The following is a 25447-nucleotide window of genomic DNA, read 5'->3' on the forward strand; positions in this document are numbered from 1 at the left end:
TGATAAAAGTAGTTTTCAAATTTTTTAGTATAAGCTGAAGTTCTCTCCCCTGACCATTCTCCTAAACAGATGATTTTCATGATATGGAGTTGTGTGCCTTCTAAGTATATTCCCCAGAGGACCTTAACAATACTGACATTTTTGCAAACTTTACAATAATTTAAATATGTGTATTAGAATAGCCACCATTTATTGAGTATATGACAGCCATTGAGCTGAGCTCCGTAGGCATTTCCCCAGTCTATACAACAGTTGAGGTACAGGTACTATTACCACCTTATCATACAGGGCTGGCAGCTCAGACTTATTTGTGCTGGTGTCAGTAGTTGACAGAGCTGGAATTCAAACAGTGGTTTCTTTATCCAAACCCTACCATTTTTTAGCTGCCATGCTTTATTGCCTTGTGGAAATCTAATAGGCTTCTTTGTTCTTTAATAGCAGCTTAGCCTTTGAGTTACGGAGTTAGAGTGGCCAGATACCAGTGTGCTGAGGGTCTTGAGTACATGGGCTTGACTCAAACTAGTCCCCTAAAATCAAGGGCAGTGATGGAAAGATCTTCTAAATTGTGTTTTACCTAGCACATTTAAAGCACAGAAATAACAAGTTGAATCATGCACCAGAACAGTTATCTTTAGCATTTTCACTATAAAACTATCATTTTCTAAGATAGGGTGGTTTGTAGTAACACAGTACTTTAATTTATTACCGGATGTGTGACTGGAAGGTGATACAACTTACTAGTCATTTCAGGACCATGTGTATCACCCAAGGCAATTATAACTACATTATTTGGAATTTAAGGAACATATTTTATACAAACAGTTTTATTTACTTTTATTTATTTTTTATTTGCTGTTTATTTTTATTTTAAGGAACTGAATTATAAATACATCTCAGTCACATTTCTGTTAAGTTATGTAAGTAATGCTTCTCCGTGATGGGCTTATAATATGCAAAATATGCTGAAGAAATGGGAGAATTTTTTACTCCCCACTGAGCAACTACTAAATTATAGGTAGAATTATTGTCTTTTAACTTAAATCTCCTAAATGCCTGATGGCAACAAACAAAAAGTAAATGCAGAATCAATATTACTACTAATGTTGGAATATCTCAAATGCAAGTATTCAGTTTTACTTCTGGAAATAAAATTTAGATAACATTTATTTATTATAAGCTTTATTTGAGTTAAAGATAAAAAACAATATACTTTTATTTGCAATTTAATGATGCAAGTTAATGGCAATTTTAAGTTTACAGTAATTCCTTTATAAATATTTCATCATGTTATCCTTTTAGACATGTAAGTCAGGAATAAAGCTAATCATTTATGAATTTAACAATAATCAGAAAATGGTCTTCAAAAGAATTTCTTTAAGTGCGTTGCTAGGTATAAAGTTCATAATTGCCAAAATACTTATATTAAACGCATGAACCCAAGTCATTAAATAAAAATAAGAGCACATTTGTAAAAAAGTGCTATAGAAGGTGGTGCACAAAAATCATGCACTTATACATACTTTCCAAAAGGACGTAAACTGTACTTTTAGGCACTGGCATCTCTTCAGATTCTCTGTTCCAACAATATATAGCAGGACTTTTCATGTCCAAATGCTACTGCAGAAAGATGACTAAGGCAACCACGTGCAGAAAAGCTTGTGTGTAATGCACAGAAAATACAAAGATTACATTCCAAAAGTAAAGGTTTGCAATGATTGATACCTGAAAGGCTTGGAGTGTCTTTATGTGATTAAAAAATAAAACTCTGAGAATGCCACCAGATTCATATGAATAATATTTGATGTATAGACTCTTCAAATTTAAAATGACTTGAAACTTTTAAACAGACATGTCATTTCTAAGATGTTTTACAGAGTGGCTGTGTGGCTTCCATACTTTATAATAAACAGCTATTTTTGACAGCCAACTACTTCTAAACCTTAGTATAAAATGGACACACTCTAAATCTGGAATGTTTAACATACAGATATTGGACTTCAAAAATGACAATCTTCAAAAAATCCCCATGTTTTATCATATTGCATAGCTGAAAATTCATCTACTACTTAAAAAGTGTCCTGTTCATTCAAGTAGAATTTGCTTCAATCTCCTTCAATTTCCTTCTTTCATACTGTATAGTGGATCCACAAGTTTATTGTGCACATGCATTAAACCTTAAAAGAAAAAAAAGCACAGTTCTAGTTTTATTTTTAATTTTGAATTATCTCATTTACCTTAGAAAACAAGAATTTGTAAGATACCATAAGAATGCTGGTTCCCATCTGATACAAAATAGTTAAGTTTTACTGAAAAATGTATTTTAAATAGAAATGTTTCATAAGGTTTGGTTGTACTACCTAGCAAATAGCAATTTACAATTATTTATGGAGCTGTAGATATAAAATGAGTACAAATTCCTTTGGAGTAGCAGTAGTTCTTGCTTCCAAAGCTTCAATATGGCAAAATAACAAATCTCAATACTGACTTGGTTAATACATTTTGATTTTATCCTATAAAGCTGTTGAATTTGATCCTCTGGCACTTCTCTACCAGACTTCAGCCCAGGAACTCAGAGAACTTGTTTAACTGGCATAGCTAAGTTCTCCGAAGTATTATCCTATCCATTCATCTGGCAAATTATTTGCCACGATTTTGACATGTGTTTACAATTGGGGTGATAACAAACTACTGAAGGAGGTTAATCAGAAAATCCAAGGTGCCATTAAAAAGTTGAGGACTCCAGGGACGCCTGGGTGGCTCAGTTGGTTGAGCAGCTGCCTTCGGCTCAGGTCATGATCCCAGCGTCCTGGGATGGAGTCCCACATCAGGCTCCTTGCTCAGCAGGGAGCCTGCTTCTCCCTCTGCCTGCCATTCTGTCTGCCTGTGCTCACTCTCTCCCCCTCTCTCTCTCTGATAAAAAAAAAAAAAAAAAAAAGTTGAGGACTCCATACTTAAAACCAAAGTTTTAAACTTCAAATGTGAAAAATGTAGAGCAGTCAATACTGAATCGTTTCTGACTCCCAAACTGATGACACCTGGAAGCTGTCCACCTGGCAGAAATCAAGTACAGCCCAACCGTAGGATATAATAGAGCTAGAGAAGGTTCAAGGAGTCTTTGACTCTCCCATGTTAATATACAAATTTGTGTCTGCAAGTGTGTGTGCATGTGCAGGTTTTTTCCTGAGGGCCGTCTCTTCACCAGATTATCATAGTGGCCCGTGACCCAAAAGAGGTGAACCCTGGTTTTCCTTTTCGCTCTTAACCTCTACATTCCCGTTTGCTTTCAAAGTATAATCTAGCCCAGGGTCTCCTGGCTGGCTAAGCTGAAAAGCATGTGACTTGATTTTGGGTTTGTAAATTCAAGCCCCGTGTTGTGTGTAGAGATTACTAAGCATACATACATACGTACAATCTAGTCCCATTTTATCAATATACTTTAACTGTTCTCTAGTCTATTAATGGGAACTTGTTCTGCTCCTGTGTTAGCTCTTCCTTGTATCTGTGCTGTTGGAAATTATGCTGTTTCCTCCCAATCTGAGAGCTACTACCCATTTTCTAGGGCTTTCCACTCTATCAACTCAAAAGTTTTCTCAACTACTATTGAACTCCTGCTCTTTATTTAACATCCTTTGGGCTTCATAGGGTGACTTACATCACTTAATGCTTAGACGGCGGTAGTTTCACAGACTTGTGTTCTCCCATCCATCTACCTGTCCAACTACCCACCCACAATTTATCAAATGCCCCCATGTACCAGGCGCACTTCCAGATGCTGAAATAATGCAGTGAACAAAATCTAAGTCCCTACCTTTGTGGAGCTTTAATTTTAATGAAATATATTACATTTTATTTTCTCAAATCACTTAATGTGCCAATTTTTTATGATGGTGAGTCAACTACTTTCAGAAACAGATACTTCTTATACTTTTTTTTTTTTTAAACTAACACCATGCAAGAGATTATGTACTTAAAAGCATTTTGGCCTGTTTTCTTGGCTGATGACACTAACTGGAAAATATAATTTGTATTTACCAAAATTATACATTAAAGGGTAATTTTTATAGTGCAGAAGTAGTATTTGGTAATGAAAACTATTTACCAGATGGTTATCTCTAAACAGAACCAAGCCTATTTAAAGCAGGATTTAACTGAGAAGTTTAATCCATTTCAACAACCAGAATGTAAAGAGCAGTAAAATAGGAACTGGAGATCAACTCAGGAGGAGAGGGGACAACAAAAACAGTGGTAATTTTAGCCACTCAGTTTAGAAGATGTAACCTCTTACAGAGAAGCAGCTGCAATTAATAGGATCATTCTACTTGATACAATTCATCTATCACTTACAGCTTTAGTCATGGAAATAATACATCAGAGCTTGAAAACACAAAATATCAGAATAAACATTAAAAATTCAACTCTAAAGTTTAACTATACATTGGCTGTAACTTTTACATATAAGGCTGTTTCCAAACTAGAAATGTATTTTGGATGATACATAAAGAATTTATTATGATTTAAGGCAAAACTGACAAATTTTTATACAAGATTTTGATAGAAACAAATTATGGCTACTTAAATCATTAACAGAAAAAAATAAATTCTGAGTACTAAAATGTACAGACTTCCTAACAAGCTGCCAGAAGTTGTTAAATGTTATAGATTCTGAATGTCAATTTTATGGTTTTTGACTCAATCTGAACTCATTCAATCAAGCTACTGAGGAGGGCTTACAAAGGTTGAAACAAACAAAAATGTTCACCATAATGATGAGGTCTTGAAAATATATTCTCAAGGACATAAAGGCTTTATATAAAATCAAAAACAAAAAAAATTAGAAAAAAAACATTGAATACTGGACTGTTTTCCTGTGATTTACTTGTATCTTCCAAAAGGTATATACTGAAATGAACTTCTACTTGCTAATGGTTTTTATTGTTTTCGATGCAGTTGACCTAGATTTTCTTTAGGACCTAAATAATTAGAGCCCCTTTATGTACATTTTAGTGATGGCAGAAGAAAGGGTAGTAATGTGACAGAAATCTGAATTACAAAAGATAACTACAGGAGACATATTCTTTAGTACATCTTGAAGTGATAAAATAACTCGAGAATATGGCAAAATATAAAACTATACTTATAATACATGTAAGTTTATGAATATTCACTTCTACCCTGTATTAAAATACCTTACTGTAAAATGAGGTCTGCATACAGCCCAGAATAATATCTCAATTCCAGCCCAGAATAATATCTCCATTCCATTTATTTCCATATTGATGGGAGGCACTCTGAGGCTGATACCCTGAACCTCTCCAAAAATATATACAGATCCATAGTAGAAAATATAATGTCCTCAAAAGAGCAGTGCAGCGATTCTCTCATCAATAGTCTATAATTCAAAATGTTTCAGAAAAGTTTAGAATCTGGATAGATGAATTAAAGAACAAAATACATGTAATCACCTACGTCTCTTGTGTTTTAAAAGCTCTTTAACCTATGTCTATACCTTTTTGGAAGCAATAATTATGGTATGAAAGCAACGCAACAAACAGAAATATAATAAAGATAGCCAGAGTTTTACTCCTCTTCTGTGAAACAGTATAAACAGTGGACAAAAGCCCAGATGCCACATAAGCCTGATTTCACTTACCCAGCTCTGCCCACATACGAGCTCTATGACTTTGGGTGACTTAACATCTCTATTAAGCCTGTTAGCTCATCTGTAAATGGGATTTTAAGAATACCCACTTCACTGAATTGTGAGAATTAAGTAAATCAAGTATAATGCATTTTGAGTAATGCCTGGTCGTACAAGTACTGGCTATTATTAAGTATCTTCTTAAATATTTATTTCACTAAAATGTAAATATTACAAACGTAACTGACAACATCTGATAAGCACAAGGGTTTACCTGAGGATTGCTGGTACCAGGACATGGCAATGTTAAATAAATCTCTGGCATTAAAATATGTGGATAATAGGGATTCCTTCTATTATTTTTTTCAAGGAATCTAGTATTTGTAATAAAATGAAAGACTACATGGAAATATATGGGTAAAAACTTCATACAAGGGCTCTTATTCACAACTCATCACAGATCTTTCTCTTTTACCTGCCAACTTATTTAAAAACTTGACAATATTTCAGTTTGATACTTTTTTGACTTGGTAAAAAATAATTTTTGATAAAAATATAAATGACTGGAAATAATCTAAGCATTTAACAGTAAGGAATGATTTAAATAAATTATAATACATCTACTCGTAAAGCCATTAAAATGCTTTTGAAGGGGCACGTGGGTGGCTCAGTGGGTTAAAGCCTCTGCCTTTGGCTCAGGTCATGATCCCAGGGTCCTCGGATCGAGCCCCGCATCAGGCTTTCTGCTCAGCGGGGAGCCTGCTTCCTTTCCTCTCTCTCTGCCTGCCTCTCTGCCTACTTGTGATCTCTTGTCTGTCAAATAAATAAATAAAATCTTTAAAAAAAAAAAGCTTTTGAAGAACAGGGGAACAGGAAAGTGCTCACAACAGCTAAGTGCAAATAAAGAACTATAAGCAGGATCAAAATTTTGATTGTTCACAATTCATTAAACTTCATTTGTGATTCATCTTCAAGATTTTTGCCACATTCACACCATTTACATGAACTATAAGTTAAAGATTTCCTTTAAATTAACTTATAAGTTAAAATCATATACTATTATTTCATGAATGAAACGCTGAAGACTGTAAGACACATTATTTTACATACCATTAAGAAAAAAATGCTACCAGGTAACTGATAATGACCAATTTTAAACACATCCCAATTTCAGTCAAGAGTGATCTGAAAAAAGATGTGTCTCAGAGAAAGTAAAGTATGGTACCTTCTTTATCTCTGTCAATACTGATACTCATGGAATATAGGTTTGATCAGTTTAGTGTATTTTTTTCTAATACATGTTAAATAAACACCTAGTAACTAGAGTAAAAAGATTAAAAATACATATTCATGTAATATTAACAGTACACATACTACACACACTATGAATTACGGATATATAAATGTATATATACATACATATATATATATATATATATATATATGACCAGTTATATAATATTTCCATATCAGCTATATGAAATACAAGTACTTTATAAAGAGCACCTATTTATACAGGTTGTTATGTGTGTGTATCTATATGTGGAATTCACTCTTAAGCAGGGAATGGTTTCTAAATAGTCAAATTTTCCTTAAAAATCTCTTAAATCACCCATTACATCAAGCACATGTGGTTTCAAATATACAACCTGGTATGGTAAGGCTCGAGAATTACTGAACTAGACTGCAGGAAGAGTCAAAAGGACAAGCTACATACAGAAGTGTGGGCAGTCAAACCCCCGCTTACTTGCAGAGTTCATTCCATACTGCTCTGACACTGAACTGTTATTAACTGGTGTATGGGAATAATTTGAAATTGTGGGTGACCTAATTTATAAGCTGATTAGACTAAACCATAGCTTGGTGAGGAAGGTTGGACTGAGAAACAAAGAAAAGAACATTGTAACATGTATTTCCTCTTGGATTATTTCATCTTATATATACAATATGAAAGTAAAATATTTTATATTTTATTAAATTTTGGATTTCAAGAAAAAAATAGGAAACCATTGCTACTATTATTTGAGGTGAGATTTTTCTTTTCCTTAAAAAGAACTGGCTACTGTGTTGGCAAAATGCTGGTTTCAATAGGCACAGAGCAGGATGTAACTCCACAGTCTACTAAGATTTAATTGTCATCTACAATTGGACATTCTCACAGTCTGCTTCTGAAATTTCAATGCTCACCTTTAAAATATTTCACAGTTTTAACTCTTAATTCTAAAGTAGCATCTTCATCACACACAAAAATAGTTCGAGGATGCTGCTGGAAAGCAGAAACAGTCCACATGTGATTTACTCCTTCTTCTATCGCTTTGTAGAGAGCAAATGCCTTGTGTGCACCTGTTATGAGGATCATTACCTGAAAAATCATGACCATGACATGTTAATTAATTCTTAAAATTTGTTTCAAATGACTAAAAAAGCTCTTTTTTTTTAAAGAAAGATGTTAGCATGAATATTCATAAAATATAAATAGCTACATATTTCTTCACAGTTCGAGGTATTTTTGTTCCTCAAGGTAAAAGGCAAGCATAAAGTAATTCTCTTCTGGTTTAAGAAAATAAAATAGTATCTTCTTATGAAGTGTTACTGAATAAACCATAATGCAGGTACTTATTAATACATTAGATACTGATTAGATACTGATAGAAGTGACCAGGAAAATGAAGAAAAAAGAAAGAAAAGAGCTGTTTTGCAAAAGCAGAACTGAGGGTCAACAAAGAATTTACATAACCAGGAATGATATACCAAACTGCTCTAATCCAATCAACACAGCAGATACTACTTTGAAAGTTAGAGAAAGAAGCCTGGAGACTATTTTATGAAACAGATGTTGTCAAAGTTGTCTTGACACAAAACCTAGATTTAAAGAAGGGTTAGGGATCTATTTACATGTAAGAACAGCCCTTTAAGCACACAAGACAAAGAATACCCTCAGGAACTAATAGAAAATCCAAGCTCTGGGTCCCAAATGCCTAAAAGCCTGCAATTCAGAGAACATGCGCAAATCTAAGTGTATATATATCAGAATGAATCTTTATCATTTTTGTGATTGAGAAGGAGTTTGCAATAATCCTTGAAAAAAATGGATATATAGACTTAGTAGGCAGTAGTGATGGAGGGTAGGATCCTTATTTACCTCTAAGTTATCTGTTAAATGGTTGGGATTTGGTGACTAATGAGATATAAAGAAACCGAGAATGGACACGTGTTTCAAGCTCAGATAATTTTCATGGGGAGTGTTGCTATTCAGCAAGGCAGGGAATATTCAGAAGAAAGACAAATTTCATGGAAGGATACATTTAATTTTTGGACAGCTTAAATATAAGGCATCTAAATATCGAGATGTCAGCTGGAAGTTGGAAATACAAAACAGCAGCTTCAGAAGGAGTACAAGATAAAGATACATTATTATCACTGTATTAAGAGTACTTTACATTTTTGGAAGAGTGATAAAACTTAAAAAAAAAAAAAGTCATGCCCCCAAAGCATGCAGAGTGAATATGCAGCTCCAGAATGAAACCCTAGGGAACAGCAATATTCAAAAGGGAGATGAAGAAGAAAAGCTTGAGAAGGAGATTGAGAAGAAATGCTCAGAAAGTAAGAGGACTAATGGCAGAATTTTATGATGGGAGGCATAGTCAACAGCAGTAGGTGATGAAGAGACCCAGTAGGGTAAGACCTACAGAGAAGATGCCAGTGTTAGCAATGAAGAAATCATTACTGACCTTGGTGATTTTCAGTAAGGTAGCAAAATCAAAAGCAGATTTTAAAATTTTTTGGTTTTTCCTATGTCACATTAAGAATAAATATCCGAAGTATTATATGTAACAATTATAAAGATGTTGCAATATTGGAAAATTTTGCAACATCTTGTTTTCTCTTGAAATTACCTTTAAAATATATGATATTATGTTTAAATATACCTCCGTAAAAACAAATTTCAATCCTTTGAAGGTAGATTTAGACTTTGGCAAAGAGCCAAAAGTCAACAAAAATCAGATTTGATGGTTCAAGTAAATGACGAAGTTGTCGATAGAACTTTGTCTGACATGAATTATGAATATAATTCATTCACACTATTCCCAATGGTTATTAAATACCTATTATATGACAGGCAGTGTAAGGTGCTAGATATACATGACCTATAAACTCACAGAGATTGTAAATTAATGAGAAAAAAGAGACTAAACCAGAAAACATACAAGAAAAATCAGAAATTATGAAAAGTGCTACAAAGGAAAATAACAGAGTGGTCTAAGAGAAAATGTAAGTAACTTTGACTATAAGAATTATGGTCAAGAAAGGGAGTTCTGAAAGTTGAAAACTGAAAAGTGCCATTTTAGCTAAACAAAGTCTGGAAAAGTAGAGCATTTCACACATACCATCAGCGTAAAAAGCCTCAAGCCCAGGAAAGAGTGATAAAATAGTGATCGGTGTGGTTCCTTATCTAGCTGGTAATTCCCAAGTCTTAAGGGAACCTATAATGACTTCCAGGGTGTCACTTCCAAGGTGTGTACAGAAGGTCCTTCACTGCTGCCAGACAGTGAAGCTCTTTCTGATGCACTAACCATTTAGAAATTTATTTTACCATTCATATGTACTTTTCATCTAACAATAGCATTTTCCCCACACACTGATTCAAAATTTTATTAAATGTATTTGCTCTTAATGAAACTAAAATTGAAGAACAGCCCACATCACGGTTCAAATCACTGGCAAATGAAAATCTGTATACATTAAGCTCCTTACAATGAAAGATAGGAAAATCACTAAGTATGATGACATGATACTTGTTTCCAAAGAATGACATAAAAGAGCACACTAAGGCCCCTGAGAAAATAATTAAGTCCTAAAATAGTTTTGCCATAATTTTCTCTGTAATCATGCTGCGAGTGAGTACTGTGAGATGAGTGGCATCATAAACTTTTGTTGGAAAAACCAAAAGGAAAAAAAAAATTCAGTATCTTAAGAACTCTCTCTTCACTCTAAGAATTAGCTTGTTACAACTTAAATCTTGTTAAATGTAAGAAATCTATTTATAGGGGCGCCTGGGTGGCTCAGTGGGTTAAGCCGCTGCCTTCGGCTCGGGTCATGATCTCAGGGTCCTGGGATCGAGTCCCGCATCCGGCTCTCTGCTCAGCAGGGAGCCTGCTTCCTTCTCTCTCTCTCTCTGCCTGCCTCTCTGCCTGCTTGTGATCTCTCTCTGTCAAATAAATAAATAAAATCTTTAAAAAAAAAAAAAAAAGAAATCTATTTATATAACTTTGTTTCGTATTTTAGAAATACAATTGCTCTAAAATCTTTCTCAATTACTACAAATTTCAACTCGTGAAAGGGCTTTCTTCACATACTGATGGTTTTTAGATGAAAAAGCACATTCTGAATGACAGTTCTATTTGTATGTTCAAGTCTAGTCATATTTACATTAAGATCCATTTCTTATTCATCACAACTTGTCTGTGTGCTTTCCTCTGAACCTCTCCCATCTTGTTAACCGGAAGGGAGTTTCCATGTAACTACCACTGATAATCATTTCTCAGGGAAGGAAATGAAAGCCCAATTAAAAATTTAAAAATTAGGCCGGGTCTATTCAGACTATTTGCCTTCTTATGTATCCCAAATTTGGAACAGATTCAGTCTTTGATGGGTTCTTTTTCTGCTGGAAACTAACTGACTATCTTCCCATAGTCAAGAAGTACTTGACACTAAATTATCCTGAGCCTCCAAAAATACTTTAGTGTTAACCAGCATTGCATCTTTGTTACAACAGACCTTTCACCAGACTATTTCACTTAATAACAGACCATTTGAGCAGTATGATTTTAGAAACTCAAACTGTGAAGAAGCAAACAATGTAGCAGTATTCCAGAAGGGGTGGTGCCTGATTCTTAGTTTACATAAGCTCCAGAAGACTTGACTTACTTGGATTCTCAACATGGCAATGACACTGACAGAAGTCACTGAAAGCCAAATAACAGTTTATATAGTGAATAGGATGTAACCAAAATTATCTGGTGCCATAATTCCTCCAAAATCTACAGACATCAAAGAACATTGAATTCTTACTTCTCTTGCATCCATCACTGTCCCCACACCAACTGTTAGAGCCATAGTTGGCACCTTCGACAAATCTCCATCAAAATATTTAGCATTTGCCAAAATGGTGTCCATTGCTAGAGTCTTTAATCTTGTCCTTGATACTAAACTGGATCCTGGCTCATTGAAAGCGATATGACCATCTGGACCAATTCCTTTTAAAAGAAGTATACACACACATAGACACATAAAGTAAGATTTCTCAACGTTCAACTTGTTTTTAAGAGAAAACAGTCATAAACAGGCTCACCTTGTTTTATAGGGTAGCTGAATTTCTAATGCTGCATTAAAATATTTGTTCCTGTATTTGACTCAACAAGTATTTCAATATATTCCATACACCTAGCACAGACAGAGCTAGCATTATTGTAACAACAGTAGAATTTAGCATATTAGCTTGTATTAGCACACTTCACAGTTTACATAGTATTTTCACATCTCAGCACATATATTTAACAATCTGATGAGATAATCTTATTAGGAATATCTATTTCCCTCCTCTCCTCAAGCCTTCTTTGAGCTCAAAAGGAAACTCAGACATGCATGAAAAATACATGACTGCTCAAGGTAACAATTTAGTAAATACTGCGACAAAACTCAAATCCAAATCTTCTGATGCCTAACCCAGTGGTTTCTATGGTTAACCCTTTAACCTGCCTGGTTCTAGTCTAGATGGTGCGATTAACTACTGGACTTCCCTGTAGTAGTTTCCTCACTTACAAAAATGTCTAGATTGGACCATATAGGGCAGTAGTTTTCTTCAGACATGTTGACTACAGCCTACTAGAAGAAATCTATTTGACACTGTAATCTAGCATACATATACACACATGCAAATGTAATTAAGAACAAGAACTGCATGAAAACAATACTTACCCTGCTAGGAGTCATTCTATTTCATTAGCAAAACGTACAAAAGAGAAATGCAGAAAGTAAATGACTCTATTTCATGGCCTAATAATGGGTGACCACCAGAACCTGAAAACACTCCTTTAAAGAGACATACTGTCAGCTCTAATATTCTAGGACTGCCTCTAAAATGTAGATAAAAATATGATATTCCTTATTTGAATGAAACTGGAAGTTAATCTTTTTTTAAAAATGAAGAATCTTTCCATGGCATGAATAAATCAAGTTTTACGTATGTGTACCCTACTAACTAGTCAGAGTTCTCACAACCTCCATGAAAAAATAAACCCACAAGTTCTGAGTCGAAATACCTCTTACATTTATACTCTACATCTTATTTTATTGATATGTGAATTTTATTGACTCTTAGCCTAAAATTCAAACCAATTTCTCCCAGATTACAACAAAGTAAAATACGACAAAGAATAACCTGGTTTTGATGGAACAAAGAAGAATGAAAATCTTAGGGAACAAATATAAGCTACCAAAGCACCACATTCTAGGAATTTTTAATGTGGTGACATAATGTCTGACCTACATATAGTTAATATACATGGATCTTTTCATTAGCATACATATACCTGCCTATAAATATGTTTTAAATTACAGAAATGCCATTTCTCTCTAGATTTGTAAAACTATAGTTTCTCCTCCTAAAGTATACATCTGTAAATATTTGTATTTCTCTATGTGTATATAAGGAGAAAAGGCTGGAACCAGGAAAATAAAAGTTCCAGAAAAAATAGGAAGTCCTTAAGGATCAACATTAGTGTTCTAACTAGTATTGTGGGTCATACAAAAGAGTACAGTAAGACTGAATTATCAGCAGTGGTTCATGGTAATATATTTCCTTACTGACTATAAGTAGCTATTAGAAATTTGAGCTTTCTGATATAAATGTTCTAAAAGCATTCAGAATGTTTCACAAAGCTTTACAAAACTTAAAAAAAAATAATCATGAGATCTAAAAACCACGCCACATTCTCATTCAGGCTTTAAGTCTAAACTAATATATTTACACCTTTATGAAACATCTCTAAAACCTGAGTCTGGATTACAGGACTTCTCTGTCTTCCTACAGTTCTGTGGGGTAGAATATAAATTTCATTGCAATAAGGACTTGCTCTTAGTTACTATACCCTTACCTCTTAGAAAAATACATCAGATAGGAGGCCCTCAATAAATAATGGCTGAAAAAGGAATAGATGGTTACTATTCTTTGTTATGCTCAGTATAGTTTCTCTCTCTTCCTTCTACCTTGGTGTGCCCCTCTCACAATGTGGGGGGAGCTTTATCTACTCCGTATCTCCCTGAGTCAAAGTGATTGTGGTCTACTACAAAATACTCGTCCCAAGCTGAAACAATTTCTCTCAAGAAATTCTGAACCTTGAGCAAGGGTGCAGAAAAGAAGGAAGGCATTTACAGCTGAGGTATCTGATGAGAGCATTGCAGGAGAGTATCTGTGAGCTCCTGCTTTGGAAATTTGAAGCTCCTTGGTTCTTGTTCTTCCACAGACTTGGCTGTTTCAACTCTTCTAACAATTCTGCAAGTTAGCCCACAGTCATTCCAGTTAATTCACTTTTGGTCCCAAAGTAGATTACAGTTACTTGCAGACCAAAGATTCTAATCATGTACCCAAAGGAAAGGGTTAAAAATAGTACCTTAAGAAATTTTAAAGTTAGTAATATCTTTAGATTTTATCTACAAAATTTTGTATTTGTGTATTTTATTGCTGGAGGTGGGTCAGGGATTGCATGACACACTTTACTCATAACAACTTTTGGCAGTATATATTTCCTTTCTCTTTTCTATATAGGAAAGGGAATTCCTGTTCTATTTCCCAGGAGTAAGACGCGGGGGATTCAGAGTCTTGAGGTCCTCATTCTACTATTCCCAGTTTAGAGGGGAAGGATAGGAAACTCCATTTTGGCCTCAAGCCCAACCTGAAACCTCTAATCCAACTTTACCTTTAATAAGGCTGATATTTTGATCCCATTTGGCTCAGTTCTTAGTGTTTTTATTAACCAACAAACCCTGGAACAAAAGAAGGGTAAGTGGTAAGACCCAAATACCAAGCCTCATCTTGAAAATCTAATAACAAACCTAGATCAACAAAGGCAAAGAATCAAATGAGATTCTTTCATGAATATACATCCAATAATAGAGTACCCCAAATAGGAAAAAGTTCAAAGATAATGCAATAAGCTAACCCTTCTCCCCACTATCTACAGAGTAATTATGTCCTTTGGATGGTAAATATAAAATGGCAGACCGTGGATCATGACATGACTACAGTGAAGATACTAATGGAAGAGGTAAGGAAATCTTATTTATTAACTGATTAACTGGTTGGTTGGTCCGAAGAGAATGTCTACAGGAAGCTTAAGACAAAAATTGGTTAGAAAACAAAGTAAAGTTCTTTCTAGTAAGAAGAGTCAGTGATACACATACATAAGTAAAATTTATGCTCCATCTGTTTCAAAGGGAAAAAAGACCTATAGTGAGGAAATATACCAAAAAACTTAAGCTAAAAAGAAATGAGAAGTGACTTAAAGCTATAGGAAAAGAAGAAAGTTCTATGAGAAATCTTTGAGAAGGGATATTCAGGCTTAAACACATTATTTAGCTGTAAGTACTTTCTAGAAAGCAGACAAAGGGAGAAAATGGAGTTAAGAGTTTTTAGGATATTCAAATGAAGAAGTAAAAAATATATTTTTCATTAAGTCATTTTTAATAATGAAACTCTATTAGCTCCATGCCTTTTTGTATAATGGTAAAGGAGTGAAAATATTTCTTGATATAACTAAAATACAGATACATTAGGTATAATTACATTACAGTAATTAGGTATACATTATAGTAATTCTACTTGATTCTGGTATGGAGAAAACCTGAAGAATGCACGGGTAGTTCATTTCTTAAACATTCTCAAATACGGATTGCCATAGCCTTGATATTGGCAACTACAAATTGTAATTATTTCAAAATTAAACAATATCGACAAAACTGGAATACAAATGTTTTCCAGGAATACTGAAGCACTATTAGCAAATTTCATTTCAAACACAGGGAAATTTCTATTATGAAAAGCAAAATAATCTAGCTTGGATTCTTAGATAAAACCATCTCACCTACGAAAGAAAATAAATGACACTGGCTCTGTTAGGCAGAGAAAAGAATTTCCTCAAAGAAAAAATCTTAATCTCACTGGATACCTTTAGAGGTAATTCAGTAAAAAAGCAGTAAATTTAATGAACTAAGGAACAATTAAGAGAAGACTGAAGTAACACTTAATGGAGTACCAACTACACACCAAGCATTTTACATGTTCTAACATGGCTAATTCTTCCAAGTTTTGGAATGGTTAATAGTCATGCCTGTTTTACAAATAACTTAGTTTTACTGAGTTTTAATAAACTTCCCAAGGTCATACACGTAATAACTGACCAAAACAGAATGCATAATCATGTCTGACTGTAATACCCAATCTTCCCTAGTGGCAATCAACCACTGCAACCATACCTGGTCACTTAAACCATCAGTCAGCCTCAATTCAGCACTAGTGAAGATCTAATTCATATACTTTTAAGCAGTCTTTTAATAAATTAAATATAAGATATATGTGGTGAACTAAATTTAGAGCTTTAGCACATTTAGTTGAATACTAAAAGCTTTAGCAAAAAGCATTTTGGTTTCAGTTTAGTTGATGTTATATTTTTATGGTAATTAATTAGCTGTCTCAGGCTTCATAACGACAACAGAAAACCATGTTGTCATTACAAAGAAACTTCCTATTTTCAATGGTACATTATGAACACACACATGCATGTAGATGTATATACACATTTTAAGTGGAATTTAGCCAATTAAGCATTTATTCATGTGGAGTTTACAAAGACAGTTCTACAGCTTAGTTCACATTAACTAAAGGGTGATGGTAAAGTCTTACTTCTTAACTGATTTTTTTTAGTGAACTGAAGCAATTTAAGCAATCAATACAGAAATGCTAAAATCCATGTGTTCCACATGCAAACTTCTGTCAGAGATTTAACTTTGTAATCTGGTAAGAAAGTGGGGTTGGAAATTTAAAGAAAGCATAAAAGATAAGAATTATCATTTAGGAAAAAAACATCACTCATTTTGTAAGATGTGGTAAACCGTTAATTCTAAAGACATAAAAGTTTAGCAGGTATTGGAACTTATTTCTTAAGACATAATTTAAACAATTCTAACTTGCAACCTTAATATTATCTTTTGATGAAAATAAAGTAAAAACCAGTGGCTGAATAAATGGGTATTATAAACAGTTACAGGTGTTCCCTACATTACACAAAGGTAAGATAAAGGACAAAATGTTTTACTTACCTCCAACAAAAAGGTCAATTCCTCCGGCTTCTTTTATTTTCTTTTCAAAAGCATCACATTCTGCTTGTAAATCTGCAGCATTCCCATCAAGGATATGAGCATTCTTAGGATCTATATCAATATGCTTAAAAAAGTTATTCCACATATAAGAATGGTAGCTTTCAGGATGATTTCTGGGAAGTCCTAAATAAAATATTAATAAATATAAATGTAAGTACTTCCAGGAATAAATCAAAGTTCACTTTTCTGATTAGACCATAAATGCTATTTAAAATATATAACCTTCTTATTGCATATCCAATGGATATCCAAATTAAATCCAATTTAAAGACTTAAAAAAAAAAAAAGATTTTATTTATTTATTTGACAGACAGATCACAAGTAGGCAGAGAGAGAGGAGGAAGCAGGCTCCCCTGCCAAGCAGAGAGCCCGATGTGCAGCTCGATCCCAGAACCCTGGGATCATGACCTGGGCCAAAAAAAAAAAAAAAAAAAAAAAAAAAAAAAAAAAAGGCAGAGGCTTTAATCCACTGAGCCACCCAGGAGCCCCTAAAGAGAAATTTTTATGTGAAATACGTGTTCATTACATGCCAGATGTTATTTTAATCACCTTACATGTATGTATTAATTCAAATAATTTACAGAACATCTATGGAATTACTTTTATCATTCTCAGCTTATAAATAACAAAAGCACAGAAATGTTAACTTACCCAAGATCACCTAGCTCATAGAAAGACAGGAATTCAAACAAAGAAGTCTAGTTCACATGCATTTAATCATTGTCCTCCATTTCTCAAGCGCACTAACTTCCACCAATGGAACTGATTTATGTGTTAATTTCAACATAAATTAATTGGCCATACATCTGAAATGTTGGTCAATGTTTCTCACCTATTTCTCCTATATGCATGCAAAGTATTTCAAATCACAATTCTTTGGCTATCACTTAGGTTACCACTAAAAATGTATTCCTGGGGTGCTTGGGTGGCTCAGTGCGTTAAGGCTCTGCCTGCAACTCAGGTCATGATCTCAGGGTCCTGGGATCAAGCCCCACATTGGACTCTCTGCTCAGCAGGGAGCCTGCTTCCCCCTCTCTTTCTCTGCCTGCTATTCTGCTTATTTGTGATCTGTCAAATAAATAAAATCTTAAAAAAAAAAAAGGATTCCTATGTTCAAAGTTTAAACCAAGAGTTTATTCACATCATACATCTTACCTGTTAAGCAAGTTAACAATCAATATAACAAAAGCTTCATAGCCACACTTATAAATATGCTTATATTTGAAAAATCTTTATTTTACTAATTACTTTAACATATGTGGTACTCTATTCCCACAACACTGGTTTTAACTTTGCCTTAAGGGAAAAAAAAAAAGAAAGAACTGAGGGACTGGCTCAAAGTTGCAGAATTGGTAAGTGGCAGAGCCCAAGAATGAAAACAGATCTTCTGATTTCTAGTCCCATATTCCTCCAGGATATTGTGTTGGCATCATAAAAATATAGTGTTCTTAAAAATATAAACTCCCAACCTCATCACAAGGCAGTGCATTATCTTCTAGAAATAATCATATTACATTCAAAACATAAATGCAAATAATATACTAATTCTTAGACAATACTCATTTTATTTAAAATATAACACATCCAAATAATATATTCAAGTAATACAGCTTACCTACATATTCATCCATGTTAAAGGTCTTCACATATTTAAAAGAAAGGTCTCCATTTTTGTGATATTCTATTAGTTTTTTATAACATCCTAAAGGTGTACTCCCTAAAAAGAAATAAATTCCATTTTCTAACATAACATGAATAATCTATTTTTTAAAAGGTTATATTTACTTTACTCTCTTAATGATATTCTCTATCTTTAATTTACGAGGGAAACAATAATTTAAATACACATTCAATTAACAAATGTATTTTGAATCATATATACATTTGCAAAGTACCCTGAAATCCTAGTAAATTAGAATTTGCTGAATAAAACTGGAAATCTGTCAAGAGAAATTATAGTTAGAAAATTATTCTAGAGTTGTTCACTATTTGGAATTAATGTTCTATATTCCAAGCTTAGAAACTTATAGAAAGCACATTTGAATTAAAAGAAAAATAAACACCTCACCTTTTGAGAAAAAGCTTTTTTTCAGGATTTGTATCATATAAACAAATATCAAAAGGTCAAATTGACCATTTAATGCAATCAAAAGGGAAACCAGAGCTAAATTTAAATATTGCCTCTACTTTCAAAATAGACTCAGAAATTGGCAAGGACTCTTTGATGAACATTAGCCTTTATGATTTTAACTGGAGGCTCTGTTTCCTATTTTGTGTTATCTTCAGCCTGTATCAGCTAAAATATATAAAGTAAAATGACCTCTGGGAAATGGGATTTTGGCTTTGGATCCTTCATCTGAATTCTTGATTTTAATTGTTTTATAAATGTGATTCTTTTACATGTTTTATGAAACTAAAATAAGTTTGATAGTACCTCTTGACATAGCACAAAAAAGATTAATAAATTTATCCACTTGAAGACAGCTTCCATTTTCAAATCTGTTGTATTTTTTCATTTTAACTAAAAACTGGAAGGTTAGCTTGACTGCATTCTTAACAAGTGATCTGGCCCTCCCAGTGCTAACATCTGCACACAAAATTTCTACTCAAGTGGCAGACAGAAGTATGACAGAACTAAATAGTCTTTGGTTAAAAAAAAAAAAAAAAAAAAAAAACACAGGAAATTCCATGGTAGTAAAAAGATTGCCTTTTATCTGAGATAAAAGAATAATACAAGTGGTTACAAATACTAAATATAGGTTCAGAGAAGATTAAAAGAGTTTCTTAAAGCTAATGCAAACATACTGTTTTAAATTGTAATCAATAATTTATACAAATTTTACAATTCCATCTCAAAGAACTATAGCCCACTATTATGTGTATGTTTACCATCTGCTAGATCCTATATACCAGTATTTTTATACATCAGCTCATGTAAATCTCACAACCCTGGGAAACTGGTATTATCTTTCCCATTTTGAGAATGAAGAACTGGGTCAAAAAGATTAAGGAATTTGCCAAATCATATGGTGCCAAATCATACGGTAATGCAGGCAGAGATTCAAGAGATTCTGTCTGGTTCCACAGCTCATGTAGTTTTCATTATATAACATACTAGCAACATGAGTGAAAGTAAAGCCACCAAGGCCAGGCCTATTCTTTGAACTACAAGTAGTCTACTCTTCCTATCATGACTCAGAGTAAGAGAATTAGGGAGTAAGTCTGGGAGACAAGAAGCTCACAGGCCCTTACATGTGAAGCTTGTTAAGATCACATCAATAAGCACTGAAAAGATTGCCCAGAAACTGTGCTTGGTGGAGGGATGATTACAATATGGGAGGCTATACACAATTACAGAAATCTATGTTCAAACTTCAAAAGCAAGGAGGAGAGAGCATGATTAATACTATCAATGGTCAATGAAGGAAGGAAGTGGAAAATGTCAACAAAGGTTTTCCAAGGTATGTCACTGGCAGGTGTATTACTAGCAGTTAAATTATCCCAAAATAAGCCAAACCTGTAAATTTAAACACACGAATAAATGTTTAGAACTGCCTGAATTCATGACTTTGAAGACTTTCTGCCCCCAAGCTAATATTGTTTATTTCTACTTCATATTTAAGACAGCGTGATCAAAGCAGCTAGCCAGCTGCAGCCCAGGTATGCAGTATGCAGACTGATACAGAGGCCATGTCCAACCACTTGGGTTCATGTATCAAAAATGTGGGTGCTGAGGGTGCCAGTCTGGTGTATGCAATTTTTAAAAATCCCTCTTTGTCATTTTCACAAGATTGACTGCCCTAGACCAAAAGACAAAAAGCAAGATAATAACTTAAGCTAAACAAAACCTTTCATGGAAATTAGGTGGAAAAAACTATGATTGTAGCTTTTACATAGTTAGCACATATGGTGCTTGGAGCAGAAGGAAAAAAATACTGTTTAAATAAGACACACTTATGGGAAGTTTAAATTTATATGGTATTTACACTATACAAGGGAGTGGCATAAACACTGCCTTACTGAGCCTCAAACTGCATTATCGGCCATTATTATCCTTATCTTTCTTAAAGTAAGGAAATCAAAGATTAGGGAGGTGGAATAAATGCCTGGCAGTCACCAAGAAAATGGTAGCTCTGATTCCATGTCCAATAATCTTTCCTGTGGAAGTCAACAATATCAAGGTAAGTGCCATGAGATCAAAGACACCACTTGGTTAATTTTTAAGAAGCACCTCAACTAAATACAATAAAATATGTAATTCATATTTGTGTTTACTCTGTCATGATGACATACCAGTCTTCAATTTTTCAGTCATAATACTTCTATAATAAAAAGAAAATAAACACAGAAATTATAAAAGGTTAATAAGGTAATAAAGTGTACGAGGCAAGGGAGGTGAAACCAAGAGGCAAGAGTACATACATCTGGCATTAGAAAGGCTAATCTACTAATTGATTGTATAAATAATGAAAGTAACATCCTTAATAAAACAAAAAAGATGACTAGATAAAGGTACAAAAATATTATGACCATCAATTAAGTCAGGATATTTCCTTTTTCATTTTGGAGTGGTAAGTGATATATAATTTTAATACAAAAGAAACAGTAATGAAACACAGATACCAGATAGTTATATATGTGTTTCTGGCTTTATATACTAAAATGTTCAATAAGTGATATGGCAAGAAATAAAGGGGAAACATATTTTACTAAAGGAAACTCTTCCATCCCATGATTTTAAGTATCTAAAATGGAACAAAAATGGCATCTTACCTGTTGGTAAACCCAATGTAAAGTATCTGTCCTGTCCAGGTTTGAACTGAATGATGCGATTACAGATATATTTGGCTGCCCATTCACTAGCCAAGTCATAGTTATCAAGAATTACAAGCCTCATTATGGTGATGCACAGGTTCCAGGACAAGAATTCAAACCTGAGAAAATTCCATTGTAGAGCACTTTAAGTAATTTACAGACATGCAAACATATGTGTATTAAAACTGATGACTTTAAAAAGGACATTATTTAAGAAAGACAAACTTATATACAGATACAAGTTATACTTTTAAAATAGTAATAGCCTTTCTTGTTTGAACAGACCCTGAGTTCTGAGCAGTGGCTTATGTAATTTAAGTACATACAACAATCTTCTGAAGTAAATATAACACCCACTTTTAGATGAGGAGAAGTCACATAATTTGATCACACAGTTACTAAATGACAAAGCCAGAAATGACATCAAGGCAAACTTGAAGTTTTTATAAGACACCATAGTACACTGTCTTGACAGGGATGTTATATAAAGCAACATAAAACAAACCTAAAGGCAAACAAAGCAGTACTCATTTCTTGAATGCAAGTTAAAAGTAGTAAAGAATACTTAGCATCCTTTGGGTTACTTGCTAAAAATCCAGAACTCTCCCTATAAATACTGTAAAAACCAAACCTCCCTTTTGTTAAATGTTTTTGACACTTTTTATAAATTTCTTTCAGTATAGAAAGGTATTAGAGAAAAAAAAAATCAACCCAAATACTACACTCAGAAATAAAAACTATTACTATTAGTAAACAACATTCTAGAAGTCTATCTAATGTGCACACATATAAGTAGAATGTATAGAAATTTTCAACAGTGAGATCACACTAAATATGCTGTTTCATAATAAAAAGCATAACATGTAATTCTTCCTGAATTTAACAAAAGAAAAAGTGAACTAAAACTGCTGATCTCTGAAGAAAAAGAAAAATTCTTCATAAAAAGCAATTTTGGTTCCTAAAAGAGTACTTTAAGGTTAAGACAAAATATTTCACAAATATTAAGAAATCAGAGTCATTTAAAAACTATAATTCCATTTTACACAATGTGGATTGACCTACTACCACGACTCACAACCCCTGATTTCTGTAGAATGTATTATTTTTATACTGACAAGATTTATAACATTTACACTGTATTCTAGAACCATAATTTCCATATTTTAATTCTTAGTTTCATATTTAGATGCATCTATCACCCATACCAATCCTTGTAAAATGGCTTCAGCAGTCCCGAATTCCCAGACACTTTACATACAAAATTAAGTCAAATTCTTGAAATTAATGGGAATTAATGGGAATAAGTCTTATTACAATGAATATATGAAACCCGAATGCTATCCTTATAAGTCTTATTACAATGAATATATGAAACCCAAATGATATCCTTAAAACACAATGATTTAGAATTCTGGCATAACAAGAAATTATGATCACCATAATTTAAAATTCTGGCACAGTAACAAGAAACAAATAGCTTTTACAGACAATAAGTTACATAGTAAGTCATAAATTCACTCCAACATAAATGGACTTGACCTCTATTTAAATTCATTAATGAACTAATGCCAGAAACAATTTCAAAATTACACTAAGAATCAGGAACATTTCCTGGTCATAAAGAAACAGACTTAATTCTAATAAGTATGGCCAACAAGAGATATACTTACTTATAACAAGAATATTCACCAAACTGATTATTCATTAAAACACACACACACACACACACACACACACACACACAAAACTGTAAGTTAAGGAGGAAGAGGACTAGAATTTTCCAAGTGCCTTCTGTCTTCTGGGCACGCTCTTTTTCTCAATTCAACACACTTTTGAGGGCCTATTAAATGCCAAGCACTAAGTTCTGTAGTCACAAAAATGATTAAGATTGGGGGATTGGGGCCTTTTTAGTAAGGGCTTAGAATTCTCGAATACTCTCTGGGGCAGAAATTAACATCTTCAGGGGCACCTGGGTAGCTCAGCAGGTTAAAGCCTCTGCCTTCTGCTCAGGTCATGATCCCCAGGTCCTAGGACCCAGCCCCACATCTGGCTCTCTGCTCCACGGGGAGCCTGCTTCCTCCTCTCTCTCTCTGCCTGCCTCTCTGCCTACTTGTGATCTGTCAAATAAATAAATAAAATCTAAAACAAAAACAAAAACAAAAACAAACAAAAAAACTAACTCTTCATTTGTCAAATATAGAAAACTGCAACTCAGGACTTTACTGCTAAACTTATAAAGCTATTAATGGTAGAGGGTCTACCAGACTGAAAGACCTATGCTCCACAGGTGCCTTAAAAGAAGCACCTAGGACGCCTGCTAAAGACAGAGATTCCCAGGCCCCTCTCATTGGACATCAAGTCTTTCAACAGACGTGAAATGGGATCCAAGGAATCTGCCCTTTCATAAATAGCTTAGATGATTATTACAATCCGGTTAAATTCCGAAAACACCACCACAGGAAGAGATCTCGCTGCAAAGAAGTTAAGTCTCTCAGATCAGGTACAGACAAGTTTTGTTTATTCTAAACGCAGAGAACTCAGACTTGGTTACGAAAAGTCTCAGATGAATCATCCCAGGCAAAGTTAAGCAGAATGTTTTGGTCACACTTATGCAGATTAAAAAAACGTGTTTCTGCTAATCCTCATGGATTCAAAGTGGGGGTGGCTCTGGGCAGTTCTCTGGCATCACAACCAAAGAGCACTCACAAAAAATGACATTGCTCACCCCCCCCCCCCGCCGCCGCCCCTAACCCCCCGTCCCAATTCGCTCAATTCCCTCTCCTTCCTCTGCTGCTGATTCACTCTGAATGTGCACGAACTTGGTGAACCGGGCTGCTGAACACCAATCTCAGAACTCTGGAGCAGGATGGGAACCTGCACACGACTTAGCTTGCAGCTATTCTATAATCGACACTGGCTTCTGAACTTCAGAATCCCTGCTCTGAGCCTTTTTTCTACACCAGACCCGAAAATGTCTCTGAAGGGCAGGGCAGGGGAGCCGCATCTCTGCGAGCCGCGAGAAGCCGCGGAGAAAGCCTGTGGTCCCTGCCCAGGAGGCCAGGGCTGCAAACCCCCCTCAGCTCCGTGAGCTGCTGGCCCCAGTCCCTCCGCAAACCACAACGAACTACAACAAATGCGGACGACCGTTCCTGATTTTTAACAAACGTCAGGAGAACGCCTCCAAAGCAGAGGAAGGAACAGGCACCCGCTCCCTGAGGCCCCGTTTCGAAGGGCAGCAGCAGCCGCGCGTCACCCTTCGCCCCGCCTCGAAGCTCCCAGGACCCCAGTCGGCCCCAGCCGCACGTCCCCATTTCGGCACAAAGGCCACCCTAGAGGGCAATACCCTATCCGTTCCCCGCCCGACTCCCCTGCTTGGTCCCCTCCCCGGACTCACCTGCCGACCCAACGACACTGCCGATGTTGGAACAGCGGAAGTAACAAGAACCCAGCAACCCCGAGCGACCCCAGCCGGCGCGCGGCGCGTGAAGCCCAAAGACCCGGATGTAAACCCAAGGCGCTGCAGGGACGGCGGCGCAGCCCGCGGGTACTGCGCGTGCG

General features: G+C 34.8%; 1 protein-coding gene across 1 annotated transcript; it reads right to left on the reverse strand.

The window, feature by feature from the left end:
* Positions 1 to 1162: 1162 nt before the first annotated feature.
* Positions 1163 to 25447, reverse strand: GNPDA2 (glucosamine-6-phosphate deaminase 2). Its single transcript, XM_004764905.3, has 7 exons — positions 25284 to 25447; positions 21848 to 22008; positions 18690 to 18791; positions 17015 to 17197; positions 11711 to 11895; positions 7826 to 8000; positions 1163 to 2174 (listed from the first exon to the last, which is right to left on the reverse strand). The coding sequence occupies exons 2-7, from the start codon at positions 21969 to 21971 to the stop codon at positions 2113 to 2115; spliced, it is 831 nt and encodes a 276-aa protein (XP_004764962.1). The 5' UTR covers positions 21972 to 22008; positions 25284 to 25447; the 3' UTR covers positions 1163 to 2112.

This window comes from Mustela putorius, unplaced genomic scaffold (assembly GCF_011764305.1).
Source record: "Mustela putorius furo isolate JIRA1106 unplaced genomic scaffold, ASM1176430v1.1 tig00000430_pilon_pilon_pilon, whole genome shotgun sequence".
Taxonomy (NCBI): Eukaryota; Metazoa; Chordata; class Mammalia; order Carnivora; family Mustelidae; genus Mustela; species Mustela putorius.